We start from the raw sequence: 20,513 nt of genomic DNA, 5'->3' as shown, positions 1-20,513 counted from the left end.
ATGATGATGATGATGATGATGATGATGATGATGATGATGATAGACACCAGAGAAATTGAGGCAGTAAGCCGGTACTCGACTCTTCAATCTGACTGGCAGTGGCATCTACCCGACACTACAACCGTCATGGAATGACACGGGTATGACGTTCTCAGACATCGTGGAGTACCTCGCAAACGTTGGTGACCTCGGTACTAATGTTTTCATTCCCATGTCGGTCACGCAGGACGAGATGCATTCAGACCGAAATATAATTCAGGTACATTTTAGAAGATTTTGTTTTCTTCTTCTATTTCTTTCATCTCTTTTTCTTGCTTATTCGTTTTCTTCTTTTTTTCTTTATTTTTGTTTCTTTTTTGGTAGTTTAATAGAAAGTAACTTAGGTGTGTGTAAATCAAGGCGTTAATGGCTATTCATGTCTCACTTTCAGTAGAGAGAACAACTAAAGTCATGTTTTTGTCTGGCACCACGTAGGTAATACAAAAAAAACTGTATTTGCATTTTTTTTCTAATCTTTACAGCTTAAGAAATTTTCGAGAAATAATCAAGCAGACGGTCATGCAACAAAATCATCTTTAATCTTTCTAGTTTCACCTTAAAACATGTTTAGCCGGTCATGAGAAAAAAGAACTTTCCGAATGTCCCTCACTAGTTGTAAATCTTTCATAAGTTGATATTTTCTATTTCGGTGTTGAAAGTTCTATGCATATGTGTGCTTGCTACTAATTTCAGTTCTCGCAGACTGACTTGATCTTGCCAGCACGAGAGAGCTACTTTACAGAGAGAAACTCCGGTATGATGATGCTTTACGAAAGAGCGTATATCTTTGTCCTCGTGGTACTGGGTGCAGACACTACCACAGCCTCCCAAGATGCCAAAGATGTGGTGGACTTTGAGATTCAGCTGGCACATGTTAGTGTGTGATAGTCAACATCATGATGGCTGATATGTGTGTGTGTGTGATGATGATGTTGTTATGCATACTATGTCTGCTACTTTATTACTTTCTTTGGTGTTTAGAACTGTAGGTTATGACATGATGAAAAATCATACTGGTTTGTTTATTGTGTTTCCACTCAAAATATTTACAGGCAATTGAATCGCGAGAAAAAATGCTTGACAGGGCCAAACTGTACCACAGAAGGACTATAGCTGACTTGACTACCATGTTTCCACAGGTAGTGTACAGAAATCACTTTGTCTTTATTGTTACTCGTTTCTCTGCTGTGTTTTACATAATGAGCAATACTTGGCGGGTGATGGGGGACAACTTTCTGCTTGGCGCCAAGTGGATTAAAGGACAAAAAGAAGTGCGCTTCTTTACGCCTAGCAGTAGTACAGTACTTATTTGCTTATTTTGTGCCTGGAGGATTAATTTTCTGGCTTAAAATTATGTCGGTATATTCCTGGACATTACATTCATGTCTAGCAATGACACGTGTCCGGTCAAAGTTCTAAAATACGAGTAATATTTTGATTGAGTACTCCATTTTCAGTTTTGATTCCGTTTGGATAATGAATATGTTTATCTTAGATGTTTTGAAAATTTAAATAGATAAAAGAAATCGTCAATAGTCTTGAATAGAAACAACCGCTAAACGTTGATTAGACTTTATTCGATTGGCAACTTGGTTCTTTAAATAATTTTTATTTGAACTCGTGCAAGAAAAACTAGCTATGAGTCAAGCTATACAATAAAGTTTCAGCCAGAAAAAAATTCTTGTGATGATTGATACAAGGCAATATTACATGCACCTGGAATCTTAGTCTATCGTTGTTTATGGTAAGCGTCCACATCTTCTTGTCCCCTTAGTAACTCAGAGCCACCAAAAGGATTACTCTCCTTAGTTTACAGCCAAATATTGCTCATTACTTAATAATAGACATAATGAAGTGCAAAGCAAGTGTAGATCTCACTCATTTTGCCTTAGTGTGCGCGCGTGTTTGTATGTGTCTGTGTGTGTGTTCGCTTCTGTTCTTCATCTATCTGCATCTATGGTGTTTACATGATCTGGTACAAGAGCTACATAATCTATGTTGCAGTTTGCTTGGCTTCGCCACATACAGAGTCAGTTCAAAAAATTCGGTGTGGACTATAATATTACAAAGGATGAGATGGTCGCCAACGACGCCTTAACTTATTATACAAACCTTTTCACTTTGGTTAATCAAACATCTCAAAGGTATGATTATTTCGTCCTATAAACGTTTTTGCACCCGCTTTACGGTCATCACACGGCTAAGAAATGTTGACAACCTTCTATTTAAACTCCAATAATAAGTAGAAAGACTTTTTCCAAACTGATTGTAGTTTCCTTTGGCCCATCTCCTTGCAGTCGTTGCTATCCAGAAAAAGTACGATTAAAACTACCATTTGGTTATTTGTTCTAAGAGATATATTTCGATCCGAAGTAACGGAATATACATGCTGATTAGAAATATTTCTAGTGTAGGATGGACAATTTCCTCACTTGAAATATACATTTTATTCCAGGTTGATTTATAGACAGAAGATTTTACTCATACAACCATGTGTCTGACAGAGAGGACAATTTAACTACATGAATATATTAGTTGTATACCTGTACTAAAACCACTTTGTCAAGACTCGTTCTCTCTTTTATATATATATACCGGTCATTCTTTATTTAATTGTATAAAGCAAGATCAGAGTCAGTTGACTCTCTACCTGTGTAACTTTTGAAAAGATACTTTATAAACCGTGTTTTGGGGAGTGCTGCTTAAAATCTTATCAATGTTTTAATTACACAGGCATTTTAATCTCATTAGAAATTATTCAACATTGATTAAATCTGACTTTTTCAAATTGGTGTGTAGTTTAACGAGATAGAAAGTCTTCAGCGCCGTCCTTATCGGCAGAATTCAACAATAATAGTTTTCCAAAATCTAGTTTATAAAGTATTTATGGCACACCTGCACGATGATATCATGATACTTCCTTCACTACAAGGGATGACGAAAACAGGACGGACATATAGTCGCAATCTGTACAAGTTCTCCTTTACTCAATCTCAGCTTCTTGAAATTATATTCGATAAAAACATTAAAATGAGGTACATTTGTCCAAGCTAATACACTAATTCTTGCAACGTCTTCTCTTCCCCAAAAGGTAAAACCTGAGAAAATACCGCAAAATGATGTAGATCGCTATTGATCTGTACATTTTACTGGTGTACATAAATCGAATATCTAAGAATAAGAAACGGGTGACTCAAACAGCCCACCTGTCATCTATCCCAGTCTTTGACACATGGTATGTAACACAGGGGAATTTGCACAAAAACGGGTTTTCTCGAAGAGATCAAGCAAGTCGACGACTTGTTGATGTCGGTGATGTATCATACTTTGATCGAGGTTTCTGACTGGAGATCAGCATCATCTCTTTTGGCTTTTTATGTTTTGCAGGACGCTGCTGAACTATGGCATGTGGCGACACCTGTGGAATTTCTTAAAATACCTAGGCCCAACATTTACCAAGGTGAGACGACGGGCATCTCTGATTTCTCCTGGTCGTCTGATTTTCCGGATAACAGTAACTAAAACCTGTGTTTATGCCTGTAACATTGTTTCACTTCGCTGCTTCGTTACAGTTTCACAGAACTGACCTCCTCCAAAGATTGCAAATTAGGCTTCAGATTAATTGAAATAATCTCCAGAATATCTCCTCTTCATCTTCAGATTGTGAAGCAAGTCGTAGGAGAGGATAACGAGGTGTGTGTAGTCAACACTCAAACAATCTTCCCGTATGCTGTGGGCAGACTCTACGTGGACAGCAAATTCTCATCACAAGATAAGCTAAGGGTACTTCTTTGACTAATATTTTGGTGTTTTCAGTCATCCAGTCGAGGTGGTAGATATGTCGGAAGTTTTCCAGAGGCTAAAGGATTGAATAAACTGTAATGAGGAGCCGTAGTTAGGAAGGAAAGGCAATTTGCTGGCCAGGGACGACAGGGACAAGTGTGTTGCTATAAAGCTTTTGACCAGTTCTCGCATGTTATTTTACCACTACTAGAGCCGTAGTTATAAAGAAAGGGCAAATATGTCCTGGGAAAAGAAGCAGAATGTAGAGTCGAGAGGTCTCGGAATGGTGACTAGGAAAGCAAGATAGTTCTTCTTGAGTTCCCGCTCTGCCCTGTGAAAACAACTTACTCTCATTTCTTAACTTCCGCCTCTAAAGTGTTTTATAACGACCATAGATATTGTGTCAAGCATGGATTTTAAGAAGGGCTGAAATGAAGGCATTTATGTATGTCTGTGTGTTTATTGCATAATGTGGTTGAAATAACGGATGCATCACATCTGTTTGGCCGTGCTTCTGCATCACATGTTTTTGGAACACTCAACAGATGACACGCATGATTGAAAGTCTAATGAAGACATTCAAGGAGATGTTACAAGAAAACAGCTGGATGACACAAGCTACGAGAGATGAGGCTCTGAAAAAGGTGAGAAACTGCTTTGAGGGGTTTAATAATTTCTTGTTGGAAGGGTTGAGAAAGGCATGTTGAGAGTTAGACAAGCAATTAATTGAAAGTCACTTTATGTACAGAACACCACATAATCTCACATTCTGTGACACGGTCTTACGGTTTTCTCGGGTTTTTGTAGAGCTGTTTTGAATACGTTGCATTCTTTTCATTTATGTTTTAGGTCTCCCTATTCCATAATTATTTACACTTATACTTGAAGTAGGTGTGGTGTCCCTTCGCCTTCATATTAGTTTTCTCCAACTGAATTTTTAATGACTTCGGCATTGTGATGGACTGCCTACTTGCCTGATTCGTTGTTTTTCCTCTTCTAGTATCAACTCTCTGTGGCCATCGCTATCATATTTTCTTAATTTTTACAAGTCCTTCCTGTGATAGACTTTATTTCAGTGCTAAACAACATTTTACTGCAATTTCTGCTTAGTCATCACCTGGACATTCTCCTGACGATTAGTTTGATCTACGTGTCTGATTGTGGAGTAATTCTACTTTAGTCAAATGAATTCCCAATCTGTAGAGCTGCCTTATATACATCTTGGTCTGAATGTTATCGAAGAATCACCTGACATTACCATTAACTTCAAAGGAGAGCCGAAGGAAGTTTATCTGTGTTGTGTTTTCGTGTTTGTAACATGTATCACGTGATAACAGCCTTCATTATATACAACCGAGAACCCACGTTTGTAGGACATGATTTGTGTACAGGTTTTTCGGTCTTGTTTATGTTGTCCCCCCTTCTCTCCGTTTGTTTGCTGACGTATAATGGATTATGTTTGTGTAGTTTTGTTTTTGTCTGACTTTGCATATTAACCTTTCTTTTGTGAAGCGGATAGAGCTTTTTACTGAGAAGGGAAATGTGCTGTATCATGTCTTTTAATTATTGTTATTTAATATTATCATTCTCAATTAATGTACGCATAGATAGACGGTGCAATTCAGAAACATGAATTAAAATGGACATAATTCAAAATAATTATAGAACTAGAATGGAGAAAATGATTTTAAGATTTATGCGGATGGCGTTGCTGGTTTGAACAGTCTTCTATGGGAAAAAAATGAATGAATGGAATAGGTGTAATCAATTGTAAAATGTTAACACTTGTCTCTTTGTTTGCAGTTGAGCTTCTTTACTGTCAAGGTCGGCTATCCGGATTTATCCTTAATGACACGGCCCTTAATGAGAAAACTAGCATGGTAATTATCTTCCTCTCTCTTGAGTTACTAACCCACTCTCTCTCTCTCTCTCTCACACACACACAAAAGTATATATATATATATATTTTTTTTCATGCATATAACTAATTTATTTACGAGTCCGTGAAAACCTCATTTTTGATTCTATTTGTTTGGACATTTATTTCTTTACTCTCATCATACACTTCGTTTATAAAATAATTTTTTTCTGAATTTCTAAAACCTTTCAAAAGTAGGCATTAGTAGAGAACGGGTTATCACTTCTTTCACATGCTTTTTAAAGGTAGCAAAATATGTTTGGAACTTCAATATTTCTTGCTAATCCCTATTTTACTCAGTATTTTTGTTCGTTTGTTGGTTTATTTCTTTCACAGTACAATGTAGTTGAAAGCCATTTCTTTGAAACCTGTCTGGATATTACCAAGAAATCTTACCTCTTGATGCTTAAGAGTCTACGAGAACCAGTCGACAAAATGAGTAAGTCTGTCACATTGTCTGAATTGCTTACTCATAGTACAGTATCAAGTCTTATTACTTACTGTAAATGTGTCTGTTTTTATTGGCTGCACAAAGAATTTGTGTTAACCAAAGTATATATTTCTAGTAGTCTTTGGGACCAAAACTAAACATTAAGGATCACAATTTCAGGTGGGACATGGCTGCATCAGAAGTGAATGCTTACTACGATCCCCAGAATAACGAAATCAGTAAGTCATTGGTTGGATTTTTTAACGAGAAGATTTTTTTAAGGATACAGACAAACTGAGGAATATTGGTGGGCTGCTGCTTGCCTGCTTTGGCGGGGAAAGAGCTTTCACCTAGAGGTGATTTCTCACTGTTCTGGGAGACTTCTTCTTCTTCTTCTTCTCGATCACTCTATGCGAGTGTCAGTGCGTTGTGCTGCCGTTAAGCGCCGATGGCCCAGCACATCCGTCTTCGGCCTCAGTTTTCTTTTCCGAGTGTCTTTCTCGTAGAGAGACTTGCCGACCAAGGCTAACGACCATCCGTCTGGGAAACGGATTGCAAGGAAACGGGAGTACCAGAGAAACCCCTCTAAGGTCAGAACTGCGGACATAAAGTGTCCCTGAACCACATCCTCTTACTGCCAGGGTGAGTAAAGTGTGTTTTTAACTAATCACACTACCTGGAACCCCTTTGACGAATGTCTCCGAAATCACTGAACAAAATATAAAGGTAGGTGCATTGAACACCACAGAAAGATTGAGAGACGCAAAATGGACAGACGAAAAGACCGTGAGATGGGTACAACGGAGTATACACTTTCCATATAGGTTGTCGTTTTGTACAATGCTTGCTACGCACTAACATCGCTTGAAAGATTTATGGTTAGACAAGTCGATACTGTTCTGCATTTTCGTCCAAATAATGAACATCGTTGTTCAAGGACAAAGTATTTTGAAGGTGTACACAAGAAGTCCATGCTACATCTCTGCAACAGTTCGACATTTCTTCAGAAGCCATTAACTGAATGTTTACATTAGAAAATATTTACAATTCCAAAAAAATGAACAGAATATTCGTACATCCACTGATTGTGTGGTGCATACATACGTGCAAGAAAATAAATGCGGGTGGCATGATGTCGCTTGCCTTGTCTTAAGACAGTGGACAACAAACAACTTTGAAATCTCTGAAGAACGTCCCTATTGTGCCTTTTGTTCCGGAAAGTTCCACTATAGCTATGAGATCTCAGCATCCAAAACAGATATCAGTATTCTTTAAGTTTTCGCAAATACTTGGCTGTAAGGTTGCTGTAAGGGGCGTTTCTTAACCTAACAATGTGAACAAACGTCCTTAAAATGCCTCTGACATTGTTTGTTCATAACTTTAATAACATTTAATCTACATTAAAAGATCAGATTTGCTTTGTTACTTAACTCAAGTCTTTAAGTTGAAGTATTACGTTTCATTAAAAATTCTTAGTGTGTAGCTTCATTAAGTCTTAGGTTGAACAATACTTATCTACGTTAGTCTTCAAGACAGAAATTGAAAACACACTTTGTTATTTTTTAAAGATCATAGATGAGAATAAGAGTAAGAATTGGAATAAGAATTGGAATAAGAATAAGAATAAGAATTGGAATAAAATAAGAATAAGAATGGTATTTATAATGCACAGCATCATGACAGACAGATCGCACTGTCTGCGCAGACCAATCATGATACATGAAAGGTAACAGTGGACAATGATGTCATGATGTACTTATAGGGACACTGAACAACATAAGATGATTTCAAGAGTAAAGCAATGGATGAAGGTAACATGATGGTTAGCATGACAGACAGTATTGCAAGGAGCTAAGATTCAAGGATAGTACTAAGTGAGCAGATATCTACCTTATGTAGACTAGTTTTACAAAATAGACAAGTTGTACTCTGTATTATTGACTTCTTTTATGTATGTATTATTGATTTGTATTTTTTGATCATATAGTTTGTCCATGCAAATGAGTGATGCTGGGGGGGGGGGGGACTGTCTAGACATAGGTAAATGTTAATAAATATTAGTCTTGCAGTTAAAAATGGGGGTTCGAGACGGTAAAAATAGAGTATACGTTGGTAAAATGAGAATATATTCTCTTTACAGTAAGTTGTATTTTGAGAAAATTGAAATAAAACTAATAAAGTCATTTTATTGCCTTTCCTTGCAGTATTTCCCAGCGGGAATATCTAATCACCGTTCTACAGCAGTGGATTTCAGAGTACGTTGAAATAGTTTACTTTCATAATAACTTAATATTACTGGTTTGAAAGTCCAAGATGGTTTAGAGTTTATCATGGAGGAATATTAGGAATTAAGTATGCGAAATTCGGTGTCTGTAGGCACATATAAACAAAAATAATACACATAAACAACACGAAGACATGTAGTACGTGTGTGTGTGTGGTGATGTCTATGGAAACTTTACCTGGGATCCTCATGTTGCAGTGCCCTGCTGTATGGTGGTATTGGGACGATAATTGGACATGAGATCACTCATGGGTTCGATAGTCAAGGTAACGTGTGACAGCAGAAATGTCAGATTTTAATATCATTTAAACACATTTTTGTTACACCAACATAATTTCTCACTCAGCTCATTCACTGATTCCTTTGTGTTTCAGAGATCGAGACATATTTTATAACATTAGGCTGGTTTTATCCAAATACACAAATGTTTTAAAAGATGCTGCTGTAATACAGAGAACTTTGCACATCATCGCCAAATCAAAGACATTTTATATTTTTTAGATCTACTGATGGGCATAAGCTGCATATTGAACAAACCATTACCTTGGCAACGACAGTATGCGTTTGATGAGAAAGCAACTACGGCAATGGTGGCAAGAAGTGGATCTGAAGATATTCAAAAACCGGACTCAGTGCTAGTGGATCAGTACATCAGTTTGCATACAGTCTCTGAACATGACTGTAAGTATATTATTTGTCAGGATTTTTCTTTTTGAATGGTCGTGTGCTCTGCTAGATTTACGATGTCATGTAGTTTGTGTAGTAATCAAGAGGGTTGAATGAAGAAGATGGCAGGAAATAAAGAGAGAAAAAGAGGAGAACGTTGATTAAAGAGAAGAAATAATGAAAAAAGAGAATACATAATGAAAGAGTTTAGCATTATATTTGAAAGACGACGAGAAAGATGTTAAAAGAGAGTGGGATAGATTCTTCTCGGGATATGAGATAAAATTGTAATTAACTGCACTAATCGCAGCTTACCCTATTATCAGGACGGTGCAGGATCATGCTAAACTGAGAATGTAAAATGTTTATGTGTAGTCTGTAAACAACGCGCATGTCTGTTGCTGTACTAATTCAATTATGTGCAGGTGAATGGAAAGCTTACTTTAGGAGAAAACATCGCGACTGCGGCGAATAACAACAAGCATTTAGGGTAGGTCGCTCTAAGGGTATATTTAGATTTTTCAGCATCCAATTGACTCAGAAATTCTTGAAATAAACCGTAGCAGAGAAGATGTTAAAATAATGCGGCTATCACATTATACAAATAAAGACTAGAAAAAAAACATAGTGGAAGCTGTGAAACTAGACTATAAAACACAATGGTAAGGATATACAGCATTGAATGACTTCGTATAAATCCTCCTTCGCCACTCGGGTTCTCTCGACTCGAGAAAAAACTCTCTCTCTCTCTTCACTAACACACCTCTGAACAGTTGTTAGATGTCTTAAGCTACATGAAAAAACTACATCCATATAGCTTACCAACGATAAATGTTCGAAGCGCACGACTAGTTGAATGAATCTCAGCATCAAATGCATGCCTGATAATAATGAAGTGCATTGTCAATCCTGTTGTGTTGTAATTGCCAATTCAAGATAGAAACCGCCATTATGGTCAGTTTTGGTGCAAGCGCGACTGTTTGCCAAATCTATAGGCCCACGTATCCCAAATAGTCCTTTTGTTGTGACCATTCAGGCATATCGCAGTGTTTATAAAGGAGAGTGAGGACAAAAGAAAAGGAAAGTACCCGACACTACCGTATTCACAGGACCAACTCTCTTCATAGCCACGGGCTTTGCAAGGTCAGGATAATTCGTATAGAAAAGAATTTTATTGTCATTACTATATTATTCCGTTGTTTTATAACGTATATTATAGATGTTCCTGTAAAAGTTAGTGGAAATGCTAACTTATGTCAGGTAAAATATCTTTCTATTCTTTATTAGTAGCTCTTATACACAACCAAGCCTTTATTTTAAAGTGATTACTGTTTCTCTGTTTCCAGTCCTTGTGTAGCTTGGTTAGACCATTCGCTCTGACAACTTGGGTGCTGTCGGAGGTGCACACCCCAAATGACTACAGGTGAAGTTTTTGTAGCTTTCCTTTTATTACTCCAAAAATGTTTGAATTAACTATTTTGGTAATTCTATAGCCTGAGTCTATTTAGGTGTGATATTCAGCTTGAACGATGAGCTATAAATAATTTTTCTACTTTTGTACTTTACTTTTTATCCCGATTTAGATAAAATTTAGCACAACTTTCATGCTCGTAATGGTATTTCAGTCTAGTTGTAAATCTCTCATTCTCTTGTTATTTGAGGGAAAATTTCCAGCGTCTTTAATGGTTAGTCGTTCTCAGTTCGTCTCATTCCATTTATGTAACAGGCTTTAACACGAAGTAGGAGAACTCTCATATGTGTGGTGTGTGTGTGCTGAATTGAAGGATGTTTGTGCTGATCGTTAACATGTGTCTTGCAGGTGAGGGAGCAATTCTGAATAGCGATGACTTTGGGCGAGTCTCAACTGTTCTGTAGGAAAACCCATGAATCCCCAGCATAATGTAGGTCTGGTAGAAAGGACACTACTTCACGCGGAAACACAAATACTGGAAACCTAACCCATAAGACTTCTTTTGCAAGTTGTGCTACACATTTCTATAGTTTCTCTACTACTTTCATGTACCCATTATTACCAAAGAAGATACCCATGACATTTTATGTGTCAAATCTGAACTCAGCTACTTCAGATATTTTAGTCTCAAAATGACACATCGACTCAATAGTTATCCTCCATACAGTGAAATAAGGATGATATTTTTGGCCTGTATTCTTCAAGTGTTGCTCCTGTCAAACATTTACAGGAGTTGATAGCTATAGCGCAGTGCTATGACTAACTGCAATATAAATGGTTGTGTATATGCATTTATCTCTTCTAATAAATAGTAGTTATACTAAAAGGCTTACAAATCTTCTTTTTGTTTTAGAGACAGCTGTGAGTGTTTTTATTATTTTATTTATTTTTATTTTTTATACAGTACATTGACCTGTCTTTGATGGTGGGGTCGCGCGTAACTTAATCTTAATAGCCGGTAACAACAACTTTTTAACTTGCCTAATATGATGATGATGATAAATAAATTATCTATTAAAATTCATTAATATTCTTTAAAGTAATAGGTTTGTTTCTCTTTAACGATGCTCCAATGGATTCCACAAACGTTCAATCACGAACAATTACTAAAAGGTTAACTCTAGATATCTTTTAAATTGCAACTTATACACTTGTCTTGGAAAAACTGGCGGTTAGAGAAGCCTCAACACCTTACCACAGGCTAATTGCATTCAGACACTTTCAGATTTATACTGGTGGTTTTAATCACTTTACGCTAATGAAAACCTCCAAAAATTGACACGTGACTTGCTTCACGTGGTGATGGGATGCTAGACAGATATATGCACCTGATAGATTGTATACTACATAAATGCAAATCTCATGCTCCTTGCGGTCTATTTCCTGTGAGTTGGATTTTTTATGTAGACTTCTAATTGATGTTTCCGATTTGAGTGACAATATTAATGCATATAGCTTTTCTTACAAAATGTCGATAGTCTATTCAGCTTACCGAAGACGGAAATGTAGTTGCTCAACATCATGTTGAGATTATCTGCTACTATCCAAAAAACCACACACACACACGATTTCATGATACAATCTGTCGATATCAAGACCATGAAACGAAAGCAGACTCTCGAGTGAACAGTGTCGCAATCTCACCTTGATATATACGGTTCACCCGACAACTCGCATGCCAGGGTCAAGTCGCGCTGGATTGGGTGCACGTGCTCTGCTTCGACAAGAAATATTTATGTCTGCGTGAGACACAAAGGTTTCCTTGCCTTCAGTTCACTGAAATAGTCACCCATGGGGACTTGAACAGCTAAGTATCACAGACAGCAGAAATGGATTTACCAGATGAAGTATGGTGAGTTGGCTTTATTGCACCCTTTGAAATCGAAAAATGACAGGAAAATAGTTTGTTCTTGTGAGGCGATTTACAAGCTGACAGCGTTCCCCCAAAGTGTGGATTTTATAGATTATTTTTTCTAATGTAGTTGAGATGTGTTTTTACTTCTTTTTGTTTTCAACACCCTAAGTCATGATTAGTTAAGCAGTATTTTGCTCTCTATCATAATACCACATTTGGATGAGAGCTTTTTCTCAATTCTACTCAATTTATTTGCTATGTGCAAGAGGAGAAAGTGTTCAGATAAAAGTCTGTTGTTACACTTAGACGAGTCCCTAACCTCTCTCATTCTGCGTGCATGCGTGCTTATGTTTATGTGTAGACTAAGAGACGATACTTCCCTGGTAAAGAAATCATTGTGCTATTGTTTGTTATCCATCCCCGACATTTCTCTGTTACAACATTCCGAAGTTTCTCGCCAACACTATCCCCGGAAACGCTTGGCATCAACATTAGCATTACAACTGCCTGGAATGATGTGTAACAACGATTGTCAGTCACTGTGTCGGTGGTGCAAAAGTGAGGTGGATTAATACAGAGGATTAGCTGCTTGGGTTCAGTGCATATTCGGGGCACGCTGTTGTTTCTTCTCCGTGGGGTATACTGCTTTCAGGGCAGGGCTGCTTGCGTCATATACTAGAAGAAAAAAAACTCAGTTGCTGGCTCGACATCACATAAAGAAGAAACCTAGGAAGAGTGAGAAGAAGAAGACCTAAAAAAAATAAATAGAAAAAGAACAGAAGAAGAGATCCACCATCGCGATACGGCTACAACCCCAACCCCGTGTTCTACACAGAAAAAAAACCCGCAAACAGAAGAAATTACACAACCCTTCCTACCAGTGACTATCTCCCTCCTTGCCTACAGGTGGGGATAGAGAAGAAAGACTAATCTCTCCCCTTGATAGATCGTCCCACTAACCAGGTGTGACAAGCCAACGAAAGTTTGTTTCTGTCGAAGCGTCATCCTGAAGCTCCATATCCTACAGATGGCCGCTGTACACACTTGGCTCTCTCTGGCCACTGTCTGCCTTCCTAAATGCTTCTCTACAAGCTTGTAGTGATCTAGCTTGTGAACTCAACAAGTTTGACTGTTATTTTGGTAGGCTTTCCCGTCCCACTTCAAGTCACCACCTAATAATTAGGTTTGATTGTTTCTTAATCGTGAAATGTTTACTGTTTGTTGAATGTTAGATACATGCTAGTTTTGACTTCATCCACACACACACACTTATCTGGCCCGACAAGTGAGAATAGAAAAACAGAATTGTTTGCTTTGGGCTCTCAAGGAGCTTAAGCTGATATGTAGCTACGGAGGCAGTTCGCAATACCCACAACAACAACAACAACAACAACTTATGGCATTGGAGCTGGCGATGTGTATCTGGACAACGTCTGGTTTACTCGACATCGCTCGTATTATATAAACAATACTTTAGAGTAACTGGTGACAATGTGGAAGAAAACAAAAAAGCACGACGAAATAAGCATACACGCTTACACAGGTGCGTTCACATCAGTATGTTGGTAGCTGTAAGACGTTTGTAACGAACCGTTAGAAGGAAAATGTTTGTCAAATAACGGGTCATATGCTGTTATCTCTATTTTCGTTTTGGCAGGTTTTCATTGAACGAACGCCTAAAACCAAGAAAGAAGGTCCTCGTCGTAATCATCATTATTCTTTTTATCTTGCTGGTGATCTTCTTCGGACTTTTCATCGCCTTTCGCGTCAAATACGATGAAAAGAACGGTAAATTCCATATTTTGCAGACCTTGGAATCTCCTCTGTCTGTCTGTCTGTCTGTCTGTCTGTCTGTCTGTCTGTCTGTCTGTCTGTCTGTCTGTCTGTCTGTCTGTCTGTCTGTCTGTCGGTCTGTCATGCATCATTAAATTTAAAAAGTTTCAGAAAAATCTGTACAACAGAACTTAGCTACACAACTTACATGAAACATCGGATATCGAAAGAAGTATTTTACACCGAGATTTAATTTATCTATAAGCATTTTTTGAGACTGCTTTTAAACATATGTGTAAATAATGTATATTAGAGTGTGTCTACACACGTACGTGTGTGTGTGTGTGTGTGTGTGTGTGTGTGTGATTCAGTCAACATCTATGGTAAATAATTAATTGTTAAATATTCCTGCTTGTGAGAATTTGTCAGTTAGATGACTTCGACCATTTCAGGCTCGACTGAGTTCGTTTCTACTTTCGTTTCGTCAGAAAATGTCTGTCAAACGTTCGAGTGTCTGGAATCAGGTGACTATGTCTGGGTAGAGTTAAAACAGTTCAATGAATGAAGATAAATACTTTATTTCAAAAGAGGGATTGCTTAAGAACTTATACATTTTTTAGAATATACGAAAGCACAATCATGTGTGTGGATAAAGAGATTATTAATAAAATATTTTGTTCTTCTGTCTTTTGGTCATACACTCTCTTCTCAAAACACAAATCTGTATTATACTGAAAATGTAAACACAGAACGCTTCACGCGCTTAAGCCACTTAGTTAAAAATAAATAAAAAGAGGAAAATTAATGTCTCTGTCAAAGCCAAACGACGGAATGTAGAGAAAAGTACTTCATTTTCAAACTTGTTGGGTCAATTTTTCCACTTTCAACAGCTGCCAACATCGCCAAAAGCATCAACACCAGTGTGGATCCATGCGACAACTTCTACCAGTTCGCCTGCGGACGCTGGATGGCGGAGCATCCCATACCCTTGGATTCCAGTGGAATTAATAATTTCATTATTATAGCAAACGAGATCAAACATACGCTCAAAGGTCAGGAAGTAAAACGAAAAGTTTCAGATACATTTCTGTTTCTATGTTGACTTCATTGCTAAGTGATGTTAAGTGATGATGAAAATGCTTTGCTGTTGGACTATTACACGCAAATATGATTCTTTTGAACCAACTAAAAAAAGAAAAAAATCTGAAAAAGGTTTATTTGTCTCCTCTGTGCATCTCTATCTACAGTGGCTTTGTTATTTTATATTTGAATGTTTACAGTCTTGTACATGGTGTGACGTTTTAGTTTCTTGTATATCAGTTAGTATATAATGATGTTGTATAAGTTGTTTCTATAGTAGAGTTTACTGATTCCCTTTATTTTATCACTCTCTGTCCCTATTTCTAGCCATGTGTATTGTATTTATATATAGTGTTGTTTCTTTACAGAAGTACGGCGTTTCAATTTCTGGTGGTTTCATTTTTGTCGGCTCAAGTCACCGACATGCCAGACCACCCTCAGTCTTAAGCATACAAGCAGTTAGTATTATACTAGTTTGTGACTAATTACAAAGTAATAGTCTTCTTACCATATGTCTTACTTTGTTGTTTAAATTGGCTCACAACCCTAGAGGTGGAAGTGTCAAACAGGCTCATTAAAAAAAAAACAACTTGCTCCTATGAAAGACTGAGATGTAGCTACTTCCTGTCTGAAATGGCATGCGCAATCTGCTTACCACCTGAAGACGAAACAGCTCCTGAAGCCAGTCAGCAGCAGCTCGGCTTACTTACCGGTCCTGTCAGGACGCTGTGTGATACGTCATCTCTCACTCGTATCTAATCACTACAATGATGTCTCTAGCTGTGCATGCTACGGTCGCATTACTTTCAAACTCAATATGACGTCACGTGATCTCTCTGATGACATTGTAACCTCACTAATCTCTCACGACTCATCTGACATCACCTGGATCTCTCAGCTGTACATCTAGTGCACACCATTTCCTCCAGTGGCACATCTAATGCTATAATAATTTTTTTACCCTTGCATCGGGCCTAGTCCTCCTACTCTGCTACTATGAGAATGATGATGATGTGATAGATGATGATGATGATGATGGATGGTGATGATAGATGATGTGATGATGATGATCGATGATGATGGATAGACAGAGAAAAGGAGGCAGTTAAGCTGCTCGACCTTTCAATCTGAGTGGCGAGTGGCATCCTACCGACACTACAACCGTCCATGGGAATGACAACGGTATGACGTTCTCAGACTATCGTGAAGTACCTCGCAACGTTGGTGACATCGTAGCTAATGTTTCATTCTATGCATTGTCATGCAGAACGACATCATGTCAGACGCGAATATAATCAGGTACATTTAGAAGATGTTTGTTTTCTTCTTCTATATTCAAATCTCTTTTCTTGCTTTCGTTTTGTCTTTTCTTCTTTTTCAATTTTTTCTTTTTATCTTGTTTGGTCTAGCTAAAAAGTAAATTTACGTGTGGTGTAAATCAAGGCGTTAAATTGCTAACCTGCTCACTTTCAGTAGAGGAAACTAAAGTCATGTGTGTTGTCTGGCACGAGTGTAGGTAATACAAAAAACTGTATTGGCATTTTTTTCGAATATTTACAGCTAAGATATTTTCGAGAAATAATCAAAGCAAACGATCATGCAAAAAATCAAATCTATTTAATCTCTTCTAATTTCACTTGCAACATTATGAGCCTGTCATAGAGAAAAAAGACTTCAGAATGTCCTTACTATACGCTCGTTACATAATCCTTTATTAGTTGATACTTTTTTTCTCTTTCGGTTTGCAAGTGTTTATGATCATATAAAAGCTTGTCTACTAATATTCAGTTCCTCTCAGTTAACTGATCTATGCAAGACACACGAGAGAGCTACTTCGTAGAGAGAAACTCCCAGTATCATGATTGCTTTACGAAAGCGTAAATACCCAGTCCAGCGTGGCACTAGGCGCAGACGGCTGCCACAGCCGCCAAAGACGCCAAAGACGTGGTGGACTTTGAGATTTCGGATCCTGGCAACATGTTTAGTGTGTGATAGATACCATCATGAAGGCGATGTGTGTGTGAGTTGTTTGATAGTATACTATGTCTGTTACGTTTACTACTTCTTGGAATTATATGTTATTTATATATGTATGCTTATATATGTGATGAATAAAAACTGTTGTTCTAGTTGTATTAATCTCACTCAAAATATATTTACAGGCAATTGAAATGCCAGAGAACGGCTCGACAATGCCAAACTGTACCACACGAGGATGACTATAGCTGATGACTACCAGTTTCACAGTATGTCGCACAGAAATTCACTTTATTTTATTGTTGCTCCTTTCTCTGCTTGGTTTTATCGAATGTAAATACTTGCGGTGATGGAGGACAACTTCGAGGTGACGCCAAGTGGACTATTAGAAGACAAGAATTGCGCTTCTTACCATCGCATAGACAAGTAGGACAGTATATTTACTTATTGATTTGTGCCTGGAGATTAGATTTCTGGCGTAAAATATGTCGGTATAGATTCGTGAACGATCACATTCATGTCTAGCAATGATAAAGTGTGCCTGTCAAGGTAAATGCTCAGGCGAGTAGGGCTATAAGGGAAGACAATTGATCTGGTTCAGTACCGGATTCAGTTTGATTCATGTAGATAATGAATGTGTGCATCTTAGATGTTAGCTTTTGAAATTTTCTACTATATGATTCCGTTTGAGTTTCTGGTCACACATTCTTGTCTTAGCTCGAGTAACTCAGAGTCACAAAAAGTTCTCTCCTTGGTTTACCGCTTAATATTGCTCATTACTTAATAATACCATAATGAATGAACGCAATGTAGATCTCACTCATGTGACTGTGGTGCATGGTGTGTGTGTCTTGCTTATGTTCTTCATCTGTCTGGCTATCCATGGTGTTTATATATCTGTATAAAAAAAAAAAAAAACACGCTACAAATTAGGTTCAGTTTGCTTTGGCCGCTACAGTACAGATGTCAGTTCAAAAATCGTTTGGACATAATATTACAAGTGAAGGTGCCACGAGCCTTAACTATTATAGCAAGATCACCTTTCCAATTGCAACCAGAATTACATTAACTCTTATTCCGCAGAGCGAAATTATTATTCTACCCTGAAACGTGTTGAACCCAAGTACGTCAGATTCATATGAGTGAGAAAGTTCACTTCAGACAAATATTTTATTAATCAATCACATTGTGGTAACTAGAAGGCTTATCGCAATTATTAATATATAAGATTACAAGGAAGATAAAATGACCTAATTAAAATGTTTATTTTATATAATAAACGAATCCAAAATTAAATCTGCATCGCATTCAAGAGAACACCTCTATTGACACAAAGTCATCCCTACTTATTTCTATCAGTGCTCGTAAGGATAACATTCGCACTCAATTAATCCCACACTAAAAACACGCTTTGGTTATCACATGGCACACCCACGACATCACATCCACTTCCAACCAAAAAAGTGATTAATTCAGCATTAGCTTTATGACATATCTGTGTTTGTTTTTTATCCTAATAGTCTTTAACTCAAAAATATAAATAAAGTATTGGTAAGTGATTTGTGTTGGTAAGTGAGACACGTTATAATCCCAACGCTTTAGGGAACTATCGTAAGACATAAAAAAGGTAAAGTGAAGCATAGGAATATTTACCAAACTGATTGTGGTACGTCTACTGACTTAATGTACCTCGTTCCCGTCTTGTGCTAATTGGAGGTATCAGAAAATTACGAGAATACATAATTAATTAGCATGCGATTTCGAGTTTATTTGTTCCAAGAGTGTATATTTCCGATTCGAAAATGGCACTGTCGTGATGTAGCCCGCTGCATAACATGGACTAACGTAAAGGTTATCTTGATTTGTGAGATCAAACATCTGTTTGGGACTAACCGCTTTTTATATGTTCCAGACATGCGCGGTCTGCTGAACTCAGACGGCATGTGGCCGTCAGAATGGCGTGATTTAGGTTAAAAAAGCAACCTCTACAGAGCTCGCCCCGCAACATTCAGTACCAAGTGATCAGTAGGAGCAGGGTGCATAAAGACTTACATTAATCTCCTGGGACTGTGCTGATATTAACGGAGTGTACAATATCTTATGAATACCTGTGTTTATACAACGTACACTCATGCTACTTGTTTCATATGTTGAGTCATAGACCAATTCATACAGAAGCGGTACGACCTCTCGGGTTCTCGGCTCTTCCTCAACTGTGCAAATTACAGCTAAGTAGATTAATTTTCTCTGTTTGTCCTTATTTTTTACCCCTTTAATGACAAATCCTTCAGAATGCCACATTCCTCTTCGTCAATTGTGGAAGCAAGTCATAGGAGACGTCCCATTGCACCTGGTTTCTCTCTATTTGCTAGATTCAATTCCTAACCAATCTATCTATTTCCGTATTCTGGTGGGCAGACTCAGTCGTTACATGCCAAATTCTATCACAAGATAGAGCCATCCGGTACTCTAACTTTGATCCGGTACCATTTTGGTGTTTTTTCCTTCAGTCATGCTCATGATGGTGATCTCACAGCTCAATGAGATATATTCGTGCATGGCAATTCCCACATCCAAGGAATGAATCAAATACTTCACTAACGCTAAAGTAGATAACAAATGCCATAAAATAGTTGGAGTAAACGATTAGAAGTGAACTAAGGCAATTCTTCTGGCCGGGTCACGATCAGGGACATAGTAGTTTATAATCAGGACAGTTGCAAAGAAGTTCTTCTGCAATTGTTATTTACCATTACTAGAGCCGTAGTTATGAGCAGCAGAAGAAAACCTGCAACGATGTAACTGAGGGAAAAGAAGCGATGCTAGATGTTCTAGGGTCTGTGGCAAATCTCGTATATGCTAAAAAGCGGAGCACAGTTATTCTTGAGTATCCCCAAGACCCCTGCCCTGGCAGAAGTACTTACTCTCATTTCTTACGTCTTCGAGCTCTTAAAAGTGTCTTACGGAATAACGAACATAAAGTATATTGATGCAATTCAAGAATAACATATTATAAGAGACAGACTGAAACTGGAGAGTGAAGCAATTATGTTAGGATGTCTCTTGTGTCAGTATTAAAATTGGTTAGTACAGTAACTCGGTGCATTACATGAAAGTATTTGCCCGTTGCTGTTTACACTCATTAACATATGACAGCGCCATGGATTGAAAGTCTAGTGATAAGACATCAAAGGAGCATACCACCCACATGATCAACAGAAAACAGCTTGGCTGACA

At 37.7% G+C, this 20,513-nt stretch overlaps 2 protein-coding genes across 2 annotated transcripts; both read left to right on the top strand.

Moving 5' to 3' along the window:
- Positions 1-142: 142 nt before the first annotated feature.
- On the top strand, positions 143-8,731 carry LOC112556035 (neprilysin-1-like). Its single transcript, XM_025224644.1, has 9 exons — positions 143-259; positions 733-912; positions 2,044-2,183; positions 3,427-3,499; positions 3,700-3,822; positions 4,368-4,466; positions 5,626-5,702; positions 8,375-8,425; positions 8,653-8,731. Exons 1-9 carry the CDS (start codon positions 143-145, stop codon positions 8,729-8,731), a joined length of 939 nt encoding a protein of 312 aa, XP_025080429.1.
- A 3,653-nt stretch (positions 8,732-12,384) lies between these two features.
- Positions 12,385-15,618, top strand: LOC112556036 (neprilysin-2-like). Its single transcript, XM_025224645.1, has 4 exons — positions 12,385-12,443; positions 14,104-14,234; positions 14,672-14,743; positions 15,110-15,618. The coding sequence occupies exons 1-4, from the start codon at positions 12,421-12,423 to the stop codon at positions 15,319-15,321; spliced, it is 438 nt and encodes a 145-aa protein (XP_025080430.1). The 5' UTR covers positions 12,385-12,420; the 3' UTR covers positions 15,322-15,618.
- The last annotated feature ends 4,895 nt before the right edge of the window (positions 15,619-20,513 follow it).

This window comes from Pomacea canaliculata, unplaced genomic scaffold (assembly GCF_003073045.1).
Source record: "Pomacea canaliculata isolate SZHN2017 unplaced genomic scaffold, ASM307304v1 utg5746_pilon, whole genome shotgun sequence".
Classification (NCBI taxonomy): domain Eukaryota; kingdom Metazoa; phylum Mollusca; class Gastropoda; order Architaenioglossa; family Ampullariidae; genus Pomacea; species Pomacea canaliculata.
This window is presented reverse-complemented; position numbering and strand designations above follow the sequence as displayed.

Bases quoted from the DNA above. Each gene is read 5' to 3' on its own strand.
- LOC112556035 (XM_025224644.1), top strand. From the start codon at position 143: ATGACGTTCTCAGACATCGTGGAGTACCTCGCAAACGTTGGTGACCTC. The intron at 913-2,043 runs GTTAGTGTGTGA...TCTATGTTGCAG, and splicing joins TTGAGATTCAGCTGGCACAT to TTTGCTTGGCTTCGCCACAT. The intron at 8,426-8,652 runs GTACGTTGAAAT...CTCATGTTGCAG, and splicing joins CTACAGCAGTGGATTTCAGA to TGCCCTGCTGTATGGTGGTA.
- LOC112556036 (XM_025224645.1), top strand. From the start codon at position 12,421: ATGGATTTACCAGATGAAGTATG. The intron at 14,235-14,671 runs GTAAATTCCATA...CGACCATTTCAG, and splicing joins CAAATACGATGAAAAGAACG to GCTCGACTGAGTTCGTTTCT. The intron at 14,744-15,109 runs GTGACTATGTCT...CACTTTCAACAG, and splicing joins GTTCGAGTGTCTGGAATCAG to CTGCCAACATCGCCAAAAGC.